General features: G+C 24.6%; 1 protein-coding gene across 10 annotated transcripts in view; it reads left to right on the forward strand.

Moving 5' to 3' along the window:
* Positions 1-145: 145 nt before the first annotated feature.
* The window catches only part of LOC112683934 (ensconsin-like), a 39,008-nt gene continuing 17,925 nt past the window's right edge, over positions 146-21,228 (forward strand). For 4 of the 10 annotated variants that reach the window (XM_025555178.1, XM_025555181.1, XM_025555179.1 and 1 more), the window contains exon 1: positions 146-287. In XM_025555178.1, coding sequence (XP_025410963.1) covers positions 242-287 — 46 coding nt within the window. In that variant the 5' untranslated portion in view covers positions 146-241. Of the gene's footprint in view, positions 288-12,820; positions 12,848-15,039; positions 15,446-21,228 lie in introns of those variants that run through there. The other 6 variants (XM_025555174.1, XM_025555180.1, XM_025555177.1 and 3 more) reach the window with 3 other exon arrangements.

Raw genomic sequence — 21,228 nt, forward strand, 5'->3', positions numbered from 1 at the left:
CGTGTTCGTAGGGAATTTTCAAACGGTTCTCTGTCCGCAAAACCATCTGCGATATCGTCGGTTTCTCGACGTTTTTCTGATCGCTCAACGCTAACAAATTTGTCGGGCCGTCCACATTATTAATACCGTAGGCGAAACACTGACGGGGCGGTGTACTGCTATTATCAACACACATTCGCTGGTTTGATATTAACTGGTGTGGCGGCACTGCCGAAATCGCTGGTCCAGTCAGTATCGAAAAATGGCAGAGTTCGTCAGGGTGACTTCCAATCCCTCGATTAATTCAGGTAAATTGTCACATTATTTAATCACATGATTGATTTCTGGTGGCGGACGGGCGTCGACACGAGGGTCGGCTAACGTGGGTTGACGGTTCGGGCGTGGATTTCCGCATTTCCGTCGAATGCGCTTGTCTTCGTCGAGGGTGCACACACTTATCAGTAGTATTATGAAAATACTTCGGAAATATATTGTTTGTTAGGATGTCCTTGTGCATGACGATGGCGACACTATGCGAGATTCGTGCTGTATAGTGCGTGCGCATCGTAACGCCCCGACCACTGGTCCCACGGTTCACAGGACACGAAATTTCCCTGCAATTATTTAACCTCAAACGCGAGCCAACGCTCAGCAGACCACTGCAACAGTAGTGTGTACCCCCGGTGTAATAGGTATGCGACAAATTAAACTGAAGGCCTTTAAAATTTCTGTAACCTTTCATACTGATGTAGATGTGTCAGGAACACCCACAAAAACATTTCACAATATGTAGACTGATTTTTTTTCTCCAAATGGTCAGTATTTTTTTTTTTAAATCCAACCACCATGGTTTTGAGAATTATGTTTTCTTGACACTTAACTGTTTTAATCCTTAGCGGTATGTGTAGGTGTGGCAATAAATCATTTTATTGCTACAGCTATATGCGTAGTTGTGGATTATTTGTTCCATGTCAATAAACACAAATATCGTATATTATTCTTATAGTAACCATAGCAACTTTATGGTCAACATTTTATTTAAACCGTTAGACAACAATTTTACATTTGAACATTATTTCACTGTTGCATGTGTTATCATATTGAGTAGTTTATAACATAAAGAATTCCTTTTTTCATTTGAGAGATAACAAATAGTTATTGTGTCTTATGTAATAACAATTAATTACCAATTTTCATTCTAAAATATAGTATCAATAATTTTATATTAACGATTTTACATTGTTATAAATGTATTGTAAAAACTTAAAACATCTGACAGTATTTAATAGTAATTTTATAATTATTACTGATATTCTTTTATTTTAATACATAGATTGAATATGTTTTAAATGTAATAATTTCAAGAAATAGAAGTTAACTACTTATTTGTTTTATTTTAAAAAATTATGTTTTTATAATTTCACATATCATATCTAAATAATATAACATACAAATAATACTGAAAAAAAGTCATTTTATTTAAATTTGTTTCAACAAAATAGCAATTACGTTTAATTTGACTATTTAAACTAATGTACAAATTCATTAATTAAAATGTAAACATTTTGAAATTTGTATTTATAAAGTCCATAGTAGTTTTATAATTTTTTACACCTATTTATGTACTATTTCAGTCAACATTTAATTTTTAATTATTAATTAGTATTTTTTATAAATAGGGTACTTTAAAACCCTGATCACTAGATATACTTAAAATTTGGTATTTGTACTTAGTAAAACCTGATTAATAAATTATAAATAAAAATTGAAATATTTTCAATAGGTTGTTTTATATTTCAAATAGAACATAACAATATTAACAATTTATAAATTTGATCCATATCATTATTTAAATTAAATTTAAAAAAAATTATACCTAATTATTAAAAAATGTCATATATTTATCACATTTTAGTATAATATATACTAGGCATCTTACAGTAGTACCGCATACAAAAATTCTACCGATGGTATAAAAACGCAAAAATTCCTAACAGTTGTGCCTAATAATTAATGAAACGGTATATATGTATTTATCCAGCTTATCAGTTATATTGTTACGGACATACATCTTTACGATTGAACGGCCGCATGTAACAATATATTAATTAGATTTTTTTGCTTGAATCAGCTTTTATTGAGTTAAAATGGTTAATCTTGGTATTAACTAAGAAAACCTATTTTTACCTTGTAATCAAGCTTTTACGCTTTCCTTTATTTTAAAGTAATTTAATAAATAATTTAACTTTAAATTAAATTATCTGTTAGATGTCTATACAAATGTTTATATTTTCAATAATCAAACACTTATGGCATTTTAGAATGTATTGAAAAACATTTTCTTATACGTTAGAAATGTCTGTGTAGTCATTCATAAGGAATATAGTAGTTTTCATCTTAATTACTTACATTTATATAATGTAAGTATAATAATATAATCAAAATTATATTTAATTAAATTGAGTTGAAACTATTCAATACAATTTATAAATGTATCTAGGATTAATATAATGTGCATTATTTGTATACAAATGAATTGTATTGATTTCATTAAGTTTTTTATTATTGGAAATTGATCAATTGATAATTAGGTTATAATTATTTTTATAAAAATTCAATATTTTAATAGTTTCATTACATCTATGGCTTGATTTTTAGAACATAAAAAAGTATAACATATCGTTTGATTATTTGATTCAAAACAAAATATTGAATTATGATAAATTCAAATTATTTGTTGTTCGATATTATGTTTATCTATTTATAAATTACTTTATGTTGTATAAATACGTACAGTATATTATTTTTATAATATAGATATGAATTATTTTCCTGATGGTTCAATGTTGTGGTCTAATTATAATTAATTTTAAAATTGAAGGTATTATGTTTAACATTGTACGTTCCGGTTCATGGTCGATTTTTTAGAATTTCTGGGGGTGGTCCTTTGGTATTATCGTATAATATAATAAGATACAAAAATGTTTAATCCATTAATAATTTATTACTTAAAATGTAATTCTTATATTCTTAATATTATAAACACCTAGTTTGTATCAACTATATAAATTAATTTGAATATTTATTTATCTTACATCTAGCAAAAAAATTATTAATTTAAAAAAAAATATATTAATTTGACACTTAAAAAAAAAACATCAATGAAAAGTAATTTTATTATTTTAATAAAAATACAATATTTTTAATCTTAAAACTTAAAAAATTTAATTTACTTCACTTTAGAGTTTGAATTGAGTTTATAATTGTAAAATTATTTTATTTTGATCTATTTTTATATTTTTGTTAAAATCTGTGTATGGTTCATGAAAAATGTGTATCAAATCATGTACTACTCCATAATAAAATTAAACTTAGCAGTTTCAATATTTTTAATTTGTCTTCTTTCTCTTAGTTTTCTTTCTGTAATAAAATTTCATAGAAAAAAATGTTTAAAAAAAACAATAAATTATTTCATATTAATGATTCATTTCTTGTATAATTTATTACATTTTTTTTTCTGTCAAATTTTTCTAATTTTAAATATTTAAGCTAGTACAGCTGTGAAAATAATTAAAGGTAATATGTATGTTTAACCTTCCACTCGGTTCACCAACATCTACTAAACAATTTATTCTTACTTTAATTATTTTTTACTGTCCATAATATAAATATATACCCACATAATTTAATGTAATAATATAATATTGAAAAGAATAGAACTTTGATTAAAAATGAGGTTTAATTATCATATTTTCATTGTCGTTAAAATTTAAGCTCGAATAATAAGACTTTACCATTTGTTTTAAGTTAGAATAGTATAAATTCCAAAAATAATTACTTACCACATCGTTATAATTTTTCATATTAGAAAATTATTTCATAAAGTATTTTAAAGGGTATACTTTGTCGAATTAACTAATAATTTTTCTCAACTACTGTAAAGCAAAAAAACATAAACTCGTATATATACACCTAAGCAACCGTCTTTTACTTATAATTTTTACTTGTAAATGTAATACAAACTGACATTAATTTAAACATTTTTCTTGTTCTCCACTCGTAGTCATATTTTTCGTATTCTTTACGTTTTCCTAGACAATTATATTGCGAATATATTGCCGAAATGAGTTTAGTTACTCTCAAAACGTCTACATTTTTAAGAATCACTTGCCCATTATTTTTGTCATACCATATAATCTGTTCAATTATAGAGACTTTTTCGTTAAAACTAATTTTTTTTGTTTTCTTCCGTGAGTTAATCAATTATTTACATTGTTATTATATTTATATGTATCAAATTTATTGCATGAAATGTAAAAAAAAACGCAAACTGTATATTGGTAGTATAATATTTAGTGACTTACTTTTTGGTTTCTATTAAATTATATGTATAATGCAATCAATGTTAGTGTCTATTTACATTTTTTGTTTTGAACAAACATTTCTCTCAACTTAATCCATTATTTTTATTAAATTAAATTAAATTATAAAGAAATTATACAAACTACATTTAAATACGTGACTTTAAGTTTTCAATAAAACCCTAATCCATTCCAATAGTTATCAGAAAATATAAAAATAAAATAAAACATTAACATTCAAAAGTTTTACTTATTCGTTGAATTGAGTATAGATTAATTGACAGTATCGTTCAATTCTTACCATTATTTGATTAGTTCTTTGCATGTCTAGTGCCATTATTATGTAAGGTCGTAATATACACGCCTTTATTTTTAGCTTTTAACGGATTTTCTTTTATTACTACTTTTTGTGTTTTATAGATTAAACCTTATACTATTATATTTCGTATTACTTTTATATTAACATCTTTTTTTTCTTATACATTTATTTGTTAACGTTTTCTGCACAATAGTTTATAATTACAAGAGAATGATATAAAATATTTGAATTAATTTGATTTTGTTAAAATATTGAACTCCAAAAAGATAAAATTTATTTATTTTTTTATTTATTTATATATTAATTTACAAGTATTTAATAATACTTAATTTTAATTTAATTTTTTTTTCTTTATAAAATATATTAACATAAAAACAAATTAAATTTGATTTAGTTAGACATTTTTTTATTTTTATTTTATTAACTTATGGCATTAACTACATGGCTATTAGCTGGCAATTTCGATATTTAAATCAAATGAATTAATTTTGCTTCCTTGAGGATGCTCATGAGTTTTTACATAGCTTTTGAGGTCAGTGCGAGGATTTCGACTTTACTTGGAAGTTGCTTTTGTCGTACATCAACATGTTTTAAACAGTTGATCAAGATATGTTTTACTGTGATGTTGGATCCGCAAGATAGGCATATGCGTTAATCTTCTTCAGCCATTAAATGTCCATGTGTGATATGTGTGTGGCCAATACGTAAATGGTTTATTATTATCATTTCCTACTTTCTTGTTTAGTTTATTATTTTATCTTCAGTTTTTTTACTATTCCATTCCATGATTAAAGTTGTTTTCATTTTGTAATTTTTGGTTTGATAATGGTGGGCAATGTTGCAAAATTCTTTTGGTTGCTGCTTCTTTTAGTAGGAAATTGTTTGTGCAGTTGTATAATATTGCTACAGAGTGAATTATCTCTATCGAAATAAACTATAAACTTAGTAAAATATAAATAAATGTGTGAATTTTTTTCCCGACGTTTTAAACCTAAGCTGCATACTATCGTAAATATTAAATACATCATATTATAATAGCAATAACTTACAAAAATCCTTTAAAAAATAGGCTTGCATTTATGTATAATTTGTTAAATTATGTAAACGTTTTGTCTTAATTAACTAAATATTAAATACTGAAATAAACAACATATTTAAATATTGAGTGAGAAAATGAATAATGCAACGAAATATTATATTTTTACACTAAACTAAGTACTTAATTTTCGTGTACGGTGTTTTCCAATTAAAAATATTCTAATTTGTACACTAATATACTTTTAAATATAAATTAGGTAAATTGTAATTTAAATATGTTTTTTTATTCTATTATAACTATGTTATGATCGTATATATATATATATATATATAGTATAATCGTAATTGTATAACTATTATAATCATGAAATTGTTATATTTTGTAGTAATCTTTTTTAACTTACTTCAATTCTATTGATAAATCATGTTTTGGGATAAGTTTGATTGAATCAGTGGAATTTATAAATCATAAGTATCATTTTTTTAATTTTTTTTTCGATGCTTAAATGTTTATGTTATTTTTTAGTATTTTATCATTTTTTGCAAACAATAGAATTATATTTTATAATTGGTTTATCGATAGGTTAAACTATTATTTATTAAAGATGAGTTGACAATGTAGACAAGCAACATTGAAAAACCCTCTCAGTAGTTACTCAACCTCAGTACTGTTCAATCGTGTTTTTAACAACTAACCACCCATATTTTTGTAATTTAATTTTGTTAAAACAATGATATTTTTGTTTTTATTTAGTTTAATAAACTCAAAGTTATTTTAAAAACGATGCAACTAAATCGGTCTTTTTATTCTTTTCATTCTGGTGTATTTTTTGATTTTTCTAATACATATGATTTTACACAACTTTCTACTCAAGGTACTTTTTTGTATTTTAGTTTTAATTGCTCATTTTAATTAATAATTATTATTTTGATACGAATAGTATATATTTATTATAATTTATTTAAATAAACTAATTTTTCTTATCGTTATAATTATAACAGTTCAAAATGCATGATTTTATTATATACTAAATGGTTGTTATTTAATAAATATTCTCAACAAGTTTTCATAATTCAAAAGATTTGGTCCAGTCAGTTTTTTTTTTTTTTTTTTTAACGCCAAACCGGTATGTGTTGTCTCTTTTACAAATGTACGACTTAATAACAAAATTGTGTTCAGTAAATCAAATGTGTAGTATAAAATGTAATATAATTTAGCTTTAATATTAGGATAAACTAATATTTTATCAAACATCATGGGATGAACATTATTTTGGTATAGATAAACAGTTTTTTTATTACGATATTTTAATTTAAAAATCCCATCTCACTTAAAACTAAAATTTCGTAATAAACCGTCCTACAAAGACCAAATTATATTTATAATTTTATATTTGGTATACAGAACAAATAGTTGCTATGTTTATGAAGGAGACAACACATGCAGGTGGCGTTTTCTTAAGATATGTAAGTTCTAATTATGGAAAAATTATTATATTTAGAAATAATAATGATGATTGTTTTTTTTTGTTATTAATCTTTAAGTTACTCAGTAACCTATATTTTTATTAAGAACCATTTTAGTGTTACTATTTAAATTTACGTATAAACGACGTATCAAAAAATATACTATGATATAATATAACACTGGTAATTATTAAAAAAAATATTGTTTGTTAAATAATTTAAATATCAATATTATTTTAAAAAAAAAGTAATTATTATTCAATTATATAATTGATACAAGATACGTGGATATACTTAAATTCTGTTAAATAGGTACTAAAACCATTAAAAATATAGGTTATATTTATGATTCAAAATTATTGTCAAAAGTTGTGAATTAAAACGTAGATAGTAAGTGGTTTTATTTTAATTGATTACAAATGATAATTAATTTTGATCAGCATAATAAACCAGAAAATGCATACAAAACAAAACTTATTAACGAATATTTTTTACCATCACTTCTGTTTTGTTACCTATAGTTTAAATTTCGGAAGTATACTTTAAACAGCCGGTCTCACCGTTGCTCATTTTACTTGTGCATATGCGTACTTCCGGTAGTTTTATTGTTTATATGTATGCGTGGAAATAGTTTTGCCAGTTTTAATTCTGCTTTACTCGGTGATGTTTATACATCTAAACATAAATCATATATTTTTCTTATACGAACGTTATTTTCTGTAAGTTGATTTTACGTTTATTATTATTTTTAATAAATACTTGGATAATATGTTTGTATTAATGTACATTATTCTAAATTACTGTTAAATATTCAACAACTATAGTTTATTACTTTGTTACAGTTTCACCGTAGCCATACGATTTTGACATTAATTTTGTTAACATCGTTTTTGTTTGAAATTCTTTAATCTATTTTTGCTGTCCATAGGACAATGTCAACCCTTATTACTCCAGACATTTATTTTAAGATTTCCTGTTAGAGTATAATTATAATGTATTTCCAACATACTAGCTTTATGCGTAAATTATAGTTTATTTTCTTTTTGAGTACTAGGTATTAAATTAGCGTATTGCTCCTAATAGATGAATTATAACGTTTTTTTACACTACGTTTTTAGTATTCACATAAGTTATGAAAATTCCAGCTTGTGGACAGGACTTAATATTAATCTATGATTTTTAAAATCATTCGACGTAAAACCGAATGAATTAAATAATGAAAACCTAAAATTAATAGTAAATATTACATTTTTTGCTGTCAACTCAATTCTTTCCTACTTTCGTTTCAGTTGTTTATAATTGTATTATATTTTATTATAAAACCATTCATTTTAATATTGTATTACTTTATTTATAATTTTATCTGATTATTTTACAAAATTATATTTCTCTGTCAAATCTATACAAGATAATACCTAATAAGATAATCAATGCATGTACCTTATGGCATTAATTTAAAATTTCGAGTCATGGAGTAAAATGTAGGATATAGAAACTTTTCTTTATTTTTTCATGATGTTAAGTATAAAAATTTTATTGTTTTTCATTTTATATATTAAAATAATTATTTATGAATCTATACACTACTGCCAATACAATCGATTTTTGAGAAAAAATAATGACATAACTTTGTATTTCTTATTTATACGTACATTTTTAGTGTATGATTCATTTATTGGCCTATTTATTATCTACTTCAGATTATGTCGATACGTTTCTGCATTTCCTTACAGAAAAAACATAAGTGACGCACCGTTTTCTTTTAATTACTCTGTAGTTTTTAAATATTTGTATGTAACAATAATTATTATATTTTTATTTTTTATTAGAATTTTTAATGAATTTTAATTTCTAATTATTTACCAATTTAGTCCTTATTTCAAAGCTAATTTATACTAACTATACATAATTTTTTGGCAAGTTAAAATTACTGGTTCATAAATAAAAGATCCTTTGTACCAATTATACCAATTTTTTTGATGAAATTATTACTTCTTTACAATTTTAAGTACTCCTTTTTTTTTATAAATATCAACTGTTTTTCTTGCAAGATTTTGTGATCCATATTATTAAAATATTTTAAATTTGTATCTGTTTCATTCTACAATGTTTAAATTTATTTACACAGTGCAAAATTGCTCCCTTTTTTGTTTGTTTATATCGGTAACGTAAAACTTACTTTCTTAAATTATTCGGTATACATTTATAACCATTTATTTCATCATTTACATCTACCTTTTATTTACTTAGTTGTTGTGTAATCGATAACTTTAACTTTCAAATCTATGATAAACTAACAAATTAGTCTTGTCATTTAATATTTTGAAAAGGGGGCACACTTGTAAAATGATAAGTCGTGGTTTGTTCTATGTTTTGTATGGTTCCTTAAAAATATATAAAATGTGGGTAGGCCAATCTTACTAGCAACTGGTCCATCAACTTGCTTTTTTAATTAGACTGAGGCTAATGTCCATTTATTGCTATTCCAACGAATATAATTTATTTATAATTGTTGATCGATTAATCGTCTGAATACGAACTTCAATTAAATTCTATAATATAATAATATCAAAACTGATATACGTTATATTATTATTTATTTTACGTATCATTTTATCATTTTTTCGATAAATAATTAAACTTTTCTCAAACTATAACAATAAACAAAAAAGGTCAGTCGCTCAAATGGATTGTCCTCATTTAAAAGAAAATTTCTTTATTTTTTCATTGAATTATTCAAAATTTCCATCTTCGTTACACTTATGCTAATTTTTATTTTTTTTTATTTGAAAATTTGTTTACACTTCGTTGACATTGCACATTTCTAAAATGTATTATAACAATGTACATGTATTTGTTTACTTTCATTAATGTCTTTTATACATGTAATACAATACAGTCGTTAAAATAGTAATGGAGACTAATAATGATCTAAAGCCTCGAATTATATTGCTCTTTACTACATTTTTACTCAATTTTTTGATAATTAATTTAAATATATGTATACATTGTTATGTGTTTTATGTATTTAACATAAAAATAGGTACATCTAATTAAATGTTTAATTTTACATGTCTTTAAAATTATTATTTACTAATACAACACTCAAGTAATATTCTTAAATATTTCAAGAATTCTGTAGTCCACAGTTTGAGTACTGATTAATTTCTATACACTATATCAGTGGTTGGCAACCTTTTCGAACCTTTGGGTCACATACACAAATTAAAAAGGGTTCACGGGCCAGATAACACAAAAAACTGGTATGATATTCAATGAAATTTCCTAGTTTCGGAATTTAATATAGACCGTATAAAAAAAGACTATGATATTTATTAATTATTGGTAATTTTTTTAAAAATCTCATCCCCCCCCCTCACAATCAATAATTTAAAAAGATAAACATTTTAACTCTACAATTTAGTTAATTTTATATTTAAATACTTACTTATAATATGAATTATATAATTTGATTTCAAAATTGCTAATATAAAATAATAACACAAAAAATACTTATTTGACTAATGACTGCCCTGATGTTGATGGTTTCCCGCTAACGAAATTTTATCTGGCTTAATAGAAGTCACAATTAGTCTTAAAAGGACGTCACACCCGCATGTGTTGTCTCCGTCTAACATACGTACAACATAGTATATTTGCGTTCAGTGATTCAAATGTAGTGAAGTTAGCTTTAATATTATAGTAAACTGACCTATAATCAAACTTTAAGAGAGTACATTATTTGTGTTTTGTTGGTCGGTTTTTCGGATATTTTAGTTTTTAACGAGTTATGTTTTTTTAATTATTATATTTTACATACTCATAACACGCTTAAAAATTAAAATATCGGAAAAAACCGACCAATAAAATACAGATAATGTTCTTCCCTTAAATTTTGATTATAGGTCAGTTTGCTCTAATATTAAAGCTAACTTCACTACATTTGAATCACTGAACTCAAATTTGTTATGTTGTACGTATGTAGACGAAGACAACACATGTGGGTGTGACATCCCCTTAATCTCCTCTTTCACATATTTCTAATTTGTTTCTTGATTTGGTCAAAAGTTGTTGAACTGCTCTAAAGACTTTCGACTAGGTATGTCGACGGATACGATAAATCCGATAAGACAATAATAACATCAAGCTATTATTGTCACCTACCTAATATCTAGAATTTATAGTACTATAAGATAATTATTTAGGTGTTATATAAGTGTTTATAAATATTATACTTATATAATTCGATATATTAGATTTGATATTTTGAATTAATTTTTATTCTACGCTGTTTAACATTTCATCGCAATTAGTTATAAACAATACAAATGTAAATGATAAATAAACGCCCGCTTCAAATTAAAAAATGTCCACGAGGGGGCGGTAGCGCCCATGTTGGGAATCACTGTTTTAGATCGTCACTCCTTACGTTAGTTATTGTTATATAAAGATAAAAATTGTACATTAAAATATACTAATATAATAATAATATCGTGAGCTTTTTTTATTATTTTACGATATTTATTTTAGACAAAATATAAAAATACGATTGTATGTATTTAAATTTTTTTCAAATTATTTATTATTATAAAACTTACTATTAAAATAATTTCGCCAATCCGTAAATGAATTAGTAAAACCGTAAAACTTCAGACATTATTTGTTTATAAAATCAAAAATTATGCATTCTACCATATATTATGATGATTTATATTAGGTACTTATTATTGATGTAATTATTTCTACGTTATAAGACAGGGGATGCGAAACTATGGCACGCGCAAAAATTTGAAAATATTAAAAATTTTACAAAAAAAAAAAATTATACTACTTATAAAATATTGGTTATAAGAAATTCGAAGAAACAAATTATATATATATTAAAAATGATAATATTCCTTGTACTTTCATATTTTTCGTCATCTTATGTTTGTAAAAGATTATTCGCCATAACGAATTTAATTAAATCGAAAGAAAGAAATGTTAGACCGATGAAACAATTGCTGCTTTGTTTCACTAAGAATGACTAAAATTTAATAAAAATTATGTAATAAATCTTATCATTTAATTTTTATTCTTAGAAAATATAATTTTCTTTAGACACGTGAACGATTTTCAAAACCTTAATTTGAAAAATTTATCAGTTGAACCAAAAAAGGTTTGCCACCCCTGTTATAGAGATCCTGCAATGTATTTTTTTCGAGGCCTTATAATATGATGCTGCAAACAGGGTCTCTGAATATTATGTAACTACGAATTCTCCTTTGTCGAAGTACCTTCATTTTCACTATAGTTAAAATTATTTATTCCTATTGACTATTGTTTTATTTTTTAATCTTCCCAACAATAATGTTTCCAGTAAAGACAATTTTACTAACAATATTAGTTAGGTATTGTTAAAGATATTAAATATAATGAAGTTATTTAAAAAATTATTAGTCAATCATCAGTTATTTAATAATATATATATGCCCATTATAGTATATCATTTATATTTATTATCAATGTATTAATTATTTTATCTTTTTACTTTTTAGGTGAGTAATCCATTCTATTACATGCTATTTGAAACATAAGTCCATAAGTAAAAATATCGTTTTAATATTTTTAACAATGAACCATGCTCTCACATTTGTTTTGCAAATGGATTGGTTAGCAAGTAATCAATACAATGAGAACTGGAGTAAGTAAATTTTCTTCAGATTAAATACTGTACGTAATACAACATGATGGAAGAACAAAGAATTTTATCATATAATATATTATATTTTAAATTACTATTTAAGAATAACAAAGATATTTGTATGCATTATGCATAAACATTAAACATCTTAACCACTTAATTTGTTTGATTCTATTTATTTCAAAAGATTATCTTCCTTAGTTCAAATTTCACTTACATGTTCATCATATGAAAGAAGAAAAATTTGAAAATCTTTTATTCGTTTTACAAAATATGCGTCAATCATGGTGTGTTATGACATTTGAAAGGGATATATTTTTAGAAAGTGTCCCAGTTTAATTGTAGAAAATCGAAGGTGTCGATGAAAAGCGTGGTATATAAAGGTGATGGACCGTAACTGTATCCAATCATTTTGAAGTATCCCACTGTTTTCTATGCAATTTTCACTTTTCAAATGCATGGAAATATTTATGTTTGTTATTTTAAACAATTGTTAATAGCTAACATATTTTACTTATACTACTTGAATATGATGTATGTAATTCAATTGCGGAGCATGTGTCATTTTACTTAAGTACTTTTTTTTATACTACTATTTAATTTACAGTCATTTTGAATAAATTCAATACGTATTCTTTTATTTTATAAAAATTTTACCTATTCTATTATTAAAGCTTGAGAGAGCAATTTTAAATACAAATTATAATAAAAAAAAATTAAAATTAGAAAGTTCATAATAAAAGTTTTATAAGTACGTAATGTTAAAATAAAACAGTGTGTTCAGTTTCGTTATTTATACTGTTTCATATCTATATTAATTTGAAATCTGTTGGCTGTTTTTTTTTCTTGTTTCTTGTATTATGACCCAAATTTCACAGCATTACTGGTTTATAATACACTTATCCAACCAGAATGGTCAGGGTCAGGGTCATGTATATCCTAATGAAGTGATGAGTAATAATCATCGTCTTACAGCAACTATGTTAAACAGATACATTATATACGTATACACATGCAACAGGAAATCTCCATTTACGACTCTCACTTCTCTATTTATAATATATTGTACGTTCATTAATTTTTATACATTTAAATTAAGTTATAGTATTTAAAATACTTATTATTAATGTTCTATTTGATCTTATTCTTTCATACTAAAACTTATAATGTATGTATTAAAAGAAATCTTACATACTATTTCTGCTACTATAATTTTTATAACGATATTTTTGTAGAATAAGTAGTATTATATTATAAAATAATAGTATGCATTATTTTATTATTATTTTTTTTTTATGTAAGTGGTAACAAATTTGAATAAATTCTCGAAATTAAATTCGTGAACTAAATTGCATTATTTTAATGTATATATGTTCTATACCAGTGGTGGCCAAACTACGGCCCGCGGGCCAAATCCGGCCCGCGAAAGTCTTCTATATTACAGCACTTATTTGTATAACTGTAATATTTTGCATTTACGTAAAAAAAAATTTAGAATGCATTTTTTTATGGCCCGCGATAAAAAAAAAGTTGTTTTTTATGGCCCGAGGAAAAAAAAGTTTGGCCACCACTGTTCTATACTAATATTATAATACAGGATGATTTTTTTAGCGTTTACAAGCCATTGATTCATACAAGCCAAGTATCCTATTCATGGGATAATTATTCTTTTTTAATTTAAGAGTATAAATATCCATATTTACGTTAATCTTAACTATTATTAAAAACTTTTAAAATCTAATATCGTATACCAAAATTTGCACTTCTTATATATATCTACTATCTTACGATAATTATTTTGTATCTATTTGTTAATTTACCATGTTATTTTAAGTACAAATTAAAACAAGAATCCGGGATATTTCTTATAATTTTGAAATTAAATATGAGATATGTGTTCACACGCTCTGTGAACAACAATAACAATTGGTCAAAAATAAGATCATTAATTCCCTGTATATCGCCTAATAATATAAAATTATAATTAAGAAGTTTCTGTTGAAAAGCGTTAAGTGTTTATTTTTTTATTAATAATTATAAAATTGTTATAAATATACTGGAAAATTATACCTAAGAAAATCGGTTACCGTTTTGAAAGTGATCCGCAAGAGTACATCAATGACAGAGTTGCTCCCCTCCAGCCGTGCTGCCGGCGGAATGTTGGTTTCTGCACTGGTTTCAGGCTTCAGTAGGTTAGTAAGTGTCGTTCGTGCTGTAGCTATCCAACCGCCAGTCTCTCCGACCATGTGATGTAGACAAATATATGTTTATCAAATTTCATTAAATTCGCATGTGGATATAGTAGTTTAGTGTGTTTTTTTTATTATTTTATTCGTTCGAAATATGTGGATTATTACGTGATATGTTCAACAAATTTACCTATGGCGGGTCTATTGAGGGTACCACATTATCGACATAATAACGAGGACAGCAGACGAACTGGTCCCGAAGAAGGGATCGATAATTTGTTGTTAGTACCCGAGAGTGTATTGGATATGGATGGTAATCAACTTAGAGACGACTTAAACGGATTACGATTTGCTTTTCGAAAACAGTATCTGCAAGCGGATCTTGGTCCTCAGGGAAATATTTGGATATGTAAGATTTATAGTATTTATTAATATTCGAATTATGTTGGATATATCTTCGAAGTATAATATCACTGAATTATTTTAAAAAACCTTAAATAGCTAAGCATGCATGTATTGATGTTTGATTAACCCCGAATTATATTATAGCAGAATTCAACATTAAGTCAATTAATGAAAATATATATGAAAATAATTTAGTTGGAGTTTTGATCCCCACAGTGACCTAAATTTATTTTCTTATTAAATTTGATCCTTGTGTGTATTTAATTAATTAAATTCATAAAATATCGTTTTATATTTAACAATGCAATGTTATTATATTATGTTTAATACATTAAAAAAAAATGTAGTTGTACCTAAATATATCTAATGTATTAGATTTACCACACCCTTAACAACAAAAACTTCCATTTAAGTAATTAGTTTTCAAATAAAATACAACATTTTATTGAAAGTTCTTGTCTAATAGGACTATTTAAAACTTTTTCATATATTTTATTTCTAGTAAATTTTAATAATTACATTTTTCTTTATTATTTGTTTTAAATAATTTATGAACATGCCATAATATTATAAGATTGTGCATGTATATTATTTATAATTTACAACATGATAACATACTTATAAACCCTGAATATAATAATGACTACTAAATATAAAATATATAGTAATGAAACTAATAACTAGAAAATATAAAATTAAGATTATTTTTTTGCGGAGAACTTTTAGTAATTTATCTATCTTAACTTTAGATTTGCCATTTTTATTAGTTTTTGGTATAGAAATTAATTTCAAACGGTTAAAATTTGTTTTTATTAGCGACTTTAAACATTATACGTGTCAGACACGGTTTCATGATTATTTTTTTACAGTAAACGAATTCTTCGAATAGACAGTACGTTTTTTCTTTTTTATAATGGCTAACGTACATAAACGTTAGCCGTATATTTTTTTCTTGCATTATTTTCATTTTGAGATTGACACGTACATCCATTGTTATTATTTAGGCCGTATCGCGCAATAAACTTATTTCAATGACCATCCAAAGAATGTCCTAATTAACCAAAAATAATAGCTGTGAAACCGGAAGATATACAGTAGATAGTTGTCACAAGCTTATTCTTATATTATTTTATATATTTTTCACCCATAAGGGTTTATTTTAAAAGTATAAAGTACTTCGGTATAATTCGTATTTACATATGTATGTTATACTTTATGATATGATAATTACAAACAATTAGTTCGTGTTAATTTCAAATTACTTGACATTTTTATTTTATATTATTAATGTAATTTTACAATATATAATTATCGTAAATAAATATATTGGTTTTCTGAAAAAAAAATAGTTACAGTAATGATCAATGGTGAACAATATACGGTTTAAAACTAAAATTTATCGTTTTTATCTTATTTATATTCTATTCTACGACTGATTACTTCAATAGTAGTATTTGGGAACAATTGACTGAACATTAAACTAGAAATGACGCAATTTTCACGATCAAGTAATTACTGTAATTTTTTCAGTGAAAGTGTAACTATACCAAATTACATTATAGTCTATAGCCCATAACACTATTTCCAATTCATAAAAAAAAAAATCAATTAAATGTTTTGTAACCGTTTCAAAAGGTAGAGTTAGATTTAAAATTAGGATCTTTATTGAATCGTTTTTCAAACTAACATAATAATTCATAACTTAGCAGTTGTTACAATAATAAATTACTATTATTCTATAGTTTATCCTTCGCCTCCAGGATAAACCTTGACATTGAAGCCCTGAAGATTCTGAGATATCTAATTATTTTCATATTTATACGTACATATAAAAATTTTGAATATAACTAAGGAATAATAACATAATATCCACGTTAGATTTGAAAGTATACACATCAATTTAAATTAAAAAATAATAATAATAACTAGATCTCTATGTTAACATAATTACCATACTGCGAAAAAAAATGTATTGGTGAGGAATTCTACAGAACTTTCAGTTCAGCTTCTCATTGATTAGAATTGGTTGACACAAATTAGTAATTTAAAGATAATTGAAAAATTGTTGTTGTCAAAGTTTGTATTTGTTACTTTGTTTTAATGAACATTTATCAATTATTACAGATAAGTCTATATGTAGAAAGTTAGTTGTTCCTCTTCGAATCAATTGTAAGGTTTAATGAATAACCATTTGTCTTTCCCAGTGATAGTCAAATTTATTTTTTACATGTTTTGGAAGGTCATTGATATTTTTAAGCTTCCGTCTCATTTGCGAATATTTTGTAATAATATAGATTATTTACTTCTTCAAGTAGCTATTTATCTTGTGAGCCCCTTGATTATTTGCATTTCATAACTATAAAAGTATAGTTACTACATTAATAATACATTAAACATTTTATATTATTTTTTAATTCTATACTTCATATTAAAAGCTATTTTACCTATCACTCACAACAACTATTCAAATTCCTCAATAATTGAGGAAAAATCAAAACCAAATCGTTAATTATTAACGATTTGGTAAAATATTTATCTTCTTTTAAATAGGTACTTAGTTCTACGAAATGACATCCGTCGAATAAATAATAAATTATTCCATCAATATGATTTTAAAAAAACGTTAGTTATGGAAATCAGTCGCACATTTTAATATTTTTTAATGTTTAGTAATTAATGTATTCGCTACAGTTCCTAAAATTTATTAAATCGTTTTTACTGTTTCTTAATGCATAATTCACTGAGCATTCGAAACTCCGTATAAGGAATTAATTAAAATTTGAATTCTACAATTAGCCATTAATTTTTCTCTACACTATCGTTGTCATACACGGTAGATCGTCATACATTGTATGCATATAATTAATTGACCTCATTTTATAAAAACTTAAATACAATATAAAATAATTATATCTGTTTATATACTGTAATTTTATTTGGGATTATTTTATTATTCAAAATGATCTTAAAATATGGGTGGCTTTAATTTGTTAAATAATAATTTAAATAATAGTTTTTTTTTTATTCACCTTTGTTATTGGGTAGTCATATTTTATAAATAAAAAAATTGTTTTGATTATCTATGAATATTTATTCACTTTAAACACGTTTTATTCAGAAGAAACCTGCATCTAATACGGGTATACGTAAAGGTTATAAAAGAGGACATGTCCGAGTGAGCATCAGTAATGTGAAAATGTATAGAGATATAGTAGAGTTGAAAGTGAAAGTTAGGTTAACAGGATGATTCAGGATCATTATTATTATTACTTTTTTTTTAATATTATATGTATTGGTAAAAAAATACCAACTTAATTTATGTTAAAAAAATTAAATTTAAGTATCTAAAATCTAGGGGCCTCCAACCTATGGCCCGTCAAGTTTTTCAAACCAGCCCGCTAAATTTACTGATATTTTGTCATTATTTCAAATCTGAAAAAATGTGCATGTGAAATGATTTCAATATTTAATTCCACTTATGTGAAGAAAGATTTTTAAAATACAAGCAATTCTAATATACTCATTATAACTTACTCGTATCTCAATAAAACTAATTTTGAATTATAAAAATAAAAAAATAAATATACATGTTTTTAACATTTTAAATACATCTTATATATTCTTAAATTTCATTATTTCATTATTTCTTTTAAAAAAATTGACTGTGATGTCAGAGCTTATCTCAGATTTGATCAGCCGTAAAAGAATATTGTTTATCATTATTATTATATTTACAGTAATCTAACAAAAAACGCATGAATTAAAATTCAATTTAGTGAAAATATAACATTTTATATGAATTAAAAAAAAGAATAAATAGGACTATAATTTTTAAAATTAACCCCTATTTCTTGTTACATTATATTGAGTCCTTGAAATTTGATGTTCACATTTTATCATTTGCAGTGTATATTTGAAAACATAGTTTCAGGCTGATAAAAATATGTTAACATTTTTACTGAAATAATTACAAATTTAGTTAATTTTAAAAATAAAATACCATATTGCTTTTTTTTATCAGTATGTTAGAAGTTCATCTTGGAAAGTAAATTTATTTTCATTAAAATAATAAAATTAATATTCATTAGGTTCTCATATATATATATATATATATAAGAATATCAGTAAAATTGAGATAATATAACGAGTTTTACCTATTTTCTATCTAAAATGTACAAACCTATGAACACATACTTGATTAAATATTAAATATTAGTGTTAAATTACGTATTCTATAGCGCAATGATAGAACTATGAAGGGATGTATACAATGATTACAGTATGGACGTATATATTTGGTATTCTGTATTTGTAAATTATACCGTAATTACACTACATCACTTTGAAGTTAAATATCTTAAATAACATTTGAAGAAACCATATAATTGGTACTTATTAGACCATACGGAAGTACCAAGTATGATATTTAAACGACAACTCTGAAATTCAGACATATAATTAAAAATAATTAACGATTTACATGAACAGTTACATATCATGTACTAAAGTTATTTATTTAATTTGTTACAACTAAGGCTGGGATTTTTAATGCTCTAAAAACTATCAAAAAATGCATAAGAAAATTGATTTATCATATTTTAAAAATGAGATTATAAAAATCATGTTACCAAACATATTTAATTATATTTATTTAACATAATAATAACAAAATAGGTACTTTTCTGTTTAATATTTAAATTTGATTTAACTTTATTTAAATTTAATTCATTTCATAAGTTGCTGTTATGATCGTCATTGGACTCTGGTAAATAGAAAAAAAAATATTCAGCTATATTAATTTTGTTCTATTGTTGATAAAATAGGAACATAAGTCGATATGTTCGTATTTATTAGTTTATCAATTTAGTAAATTACAAACTAAACGTACAAGTTTTGAGCAAAAAAATGCTGAAATACATAATTAAATACCTTAATATTTAATAATTTATAGATAAATTCTGAACAATGACCTAAAAACTTGATAAATGCCCTAAAAATGCTTATAAAGTTAAAATTGTCATAAAATGAAAAAAAAATGCGAAATAAAAACTACATTAAATTAATCAATATAAATTGAAACATATTTTCTTCTTACGGACCTATGTGTTGTGAAATCAGAAAAAAAGATATATTTGCATCAAAATCCCAGCCCATGTTATAACGTAGTATTAATGTGATAGTCATGAGAAGCACGTGGTTTTAGATAAACTAACGAGAAATGATTTTTTTTTTAATAAAGTAGGAATATTTTTGCTGTTGTCCACGCCAACTGTGTACCCTGAAACTTAAACTCCACAGTAAATATAGGGTAAAATCAGTACTGGAATCAGTAAATACTTTAATTAGTTACTTATATTTATTGTGTTTTATTATACTTGAAAGATTGATCTATAAAAGAAAAGTTTATTTTTATTTTTCTAATTAGATATGTACTTAAACTTTCACTAATAAATTATTAACTGCGGTATTACTTAAATACGAATAAGAAAAAAAAATGTAAGAGATTTTTATCTTAATATTCGTTAGCACAGACTTCTGGAACTATATAGAATCGCTATCAGATATTTCACGTCTTCCTAGTAATAAAATAAAATCGTTTCACTCCCGGTGTGATTTCGATATAATTTTTTTACAAATTGCGTTTCTCGGTGACTCAAACACCTTAAAAAAACCCGCGTTGCGTCTTTCTTACGTGAAACACTGCAAATCTGTATTTAGTAGTTGTCAGCTTAATACAAATATCAAAATATTTTCGTACGTAAGTTTTTACTTACGTTTAATTTATAA

This window comes from Sipha flava, unplaced genomic scaffold (assembly GCF_003268045.1).
Source record: "Sipha flava isolate LNK unplaced genomic scaffold, YSA_version1 237_pilon_pilon, whole genome shotgun sequence".
NCBI lineage: Eukaryota > Metazoa > Arthropoda > Insecta > Hemiptera > Aphididae > Sipha > Sipha flava.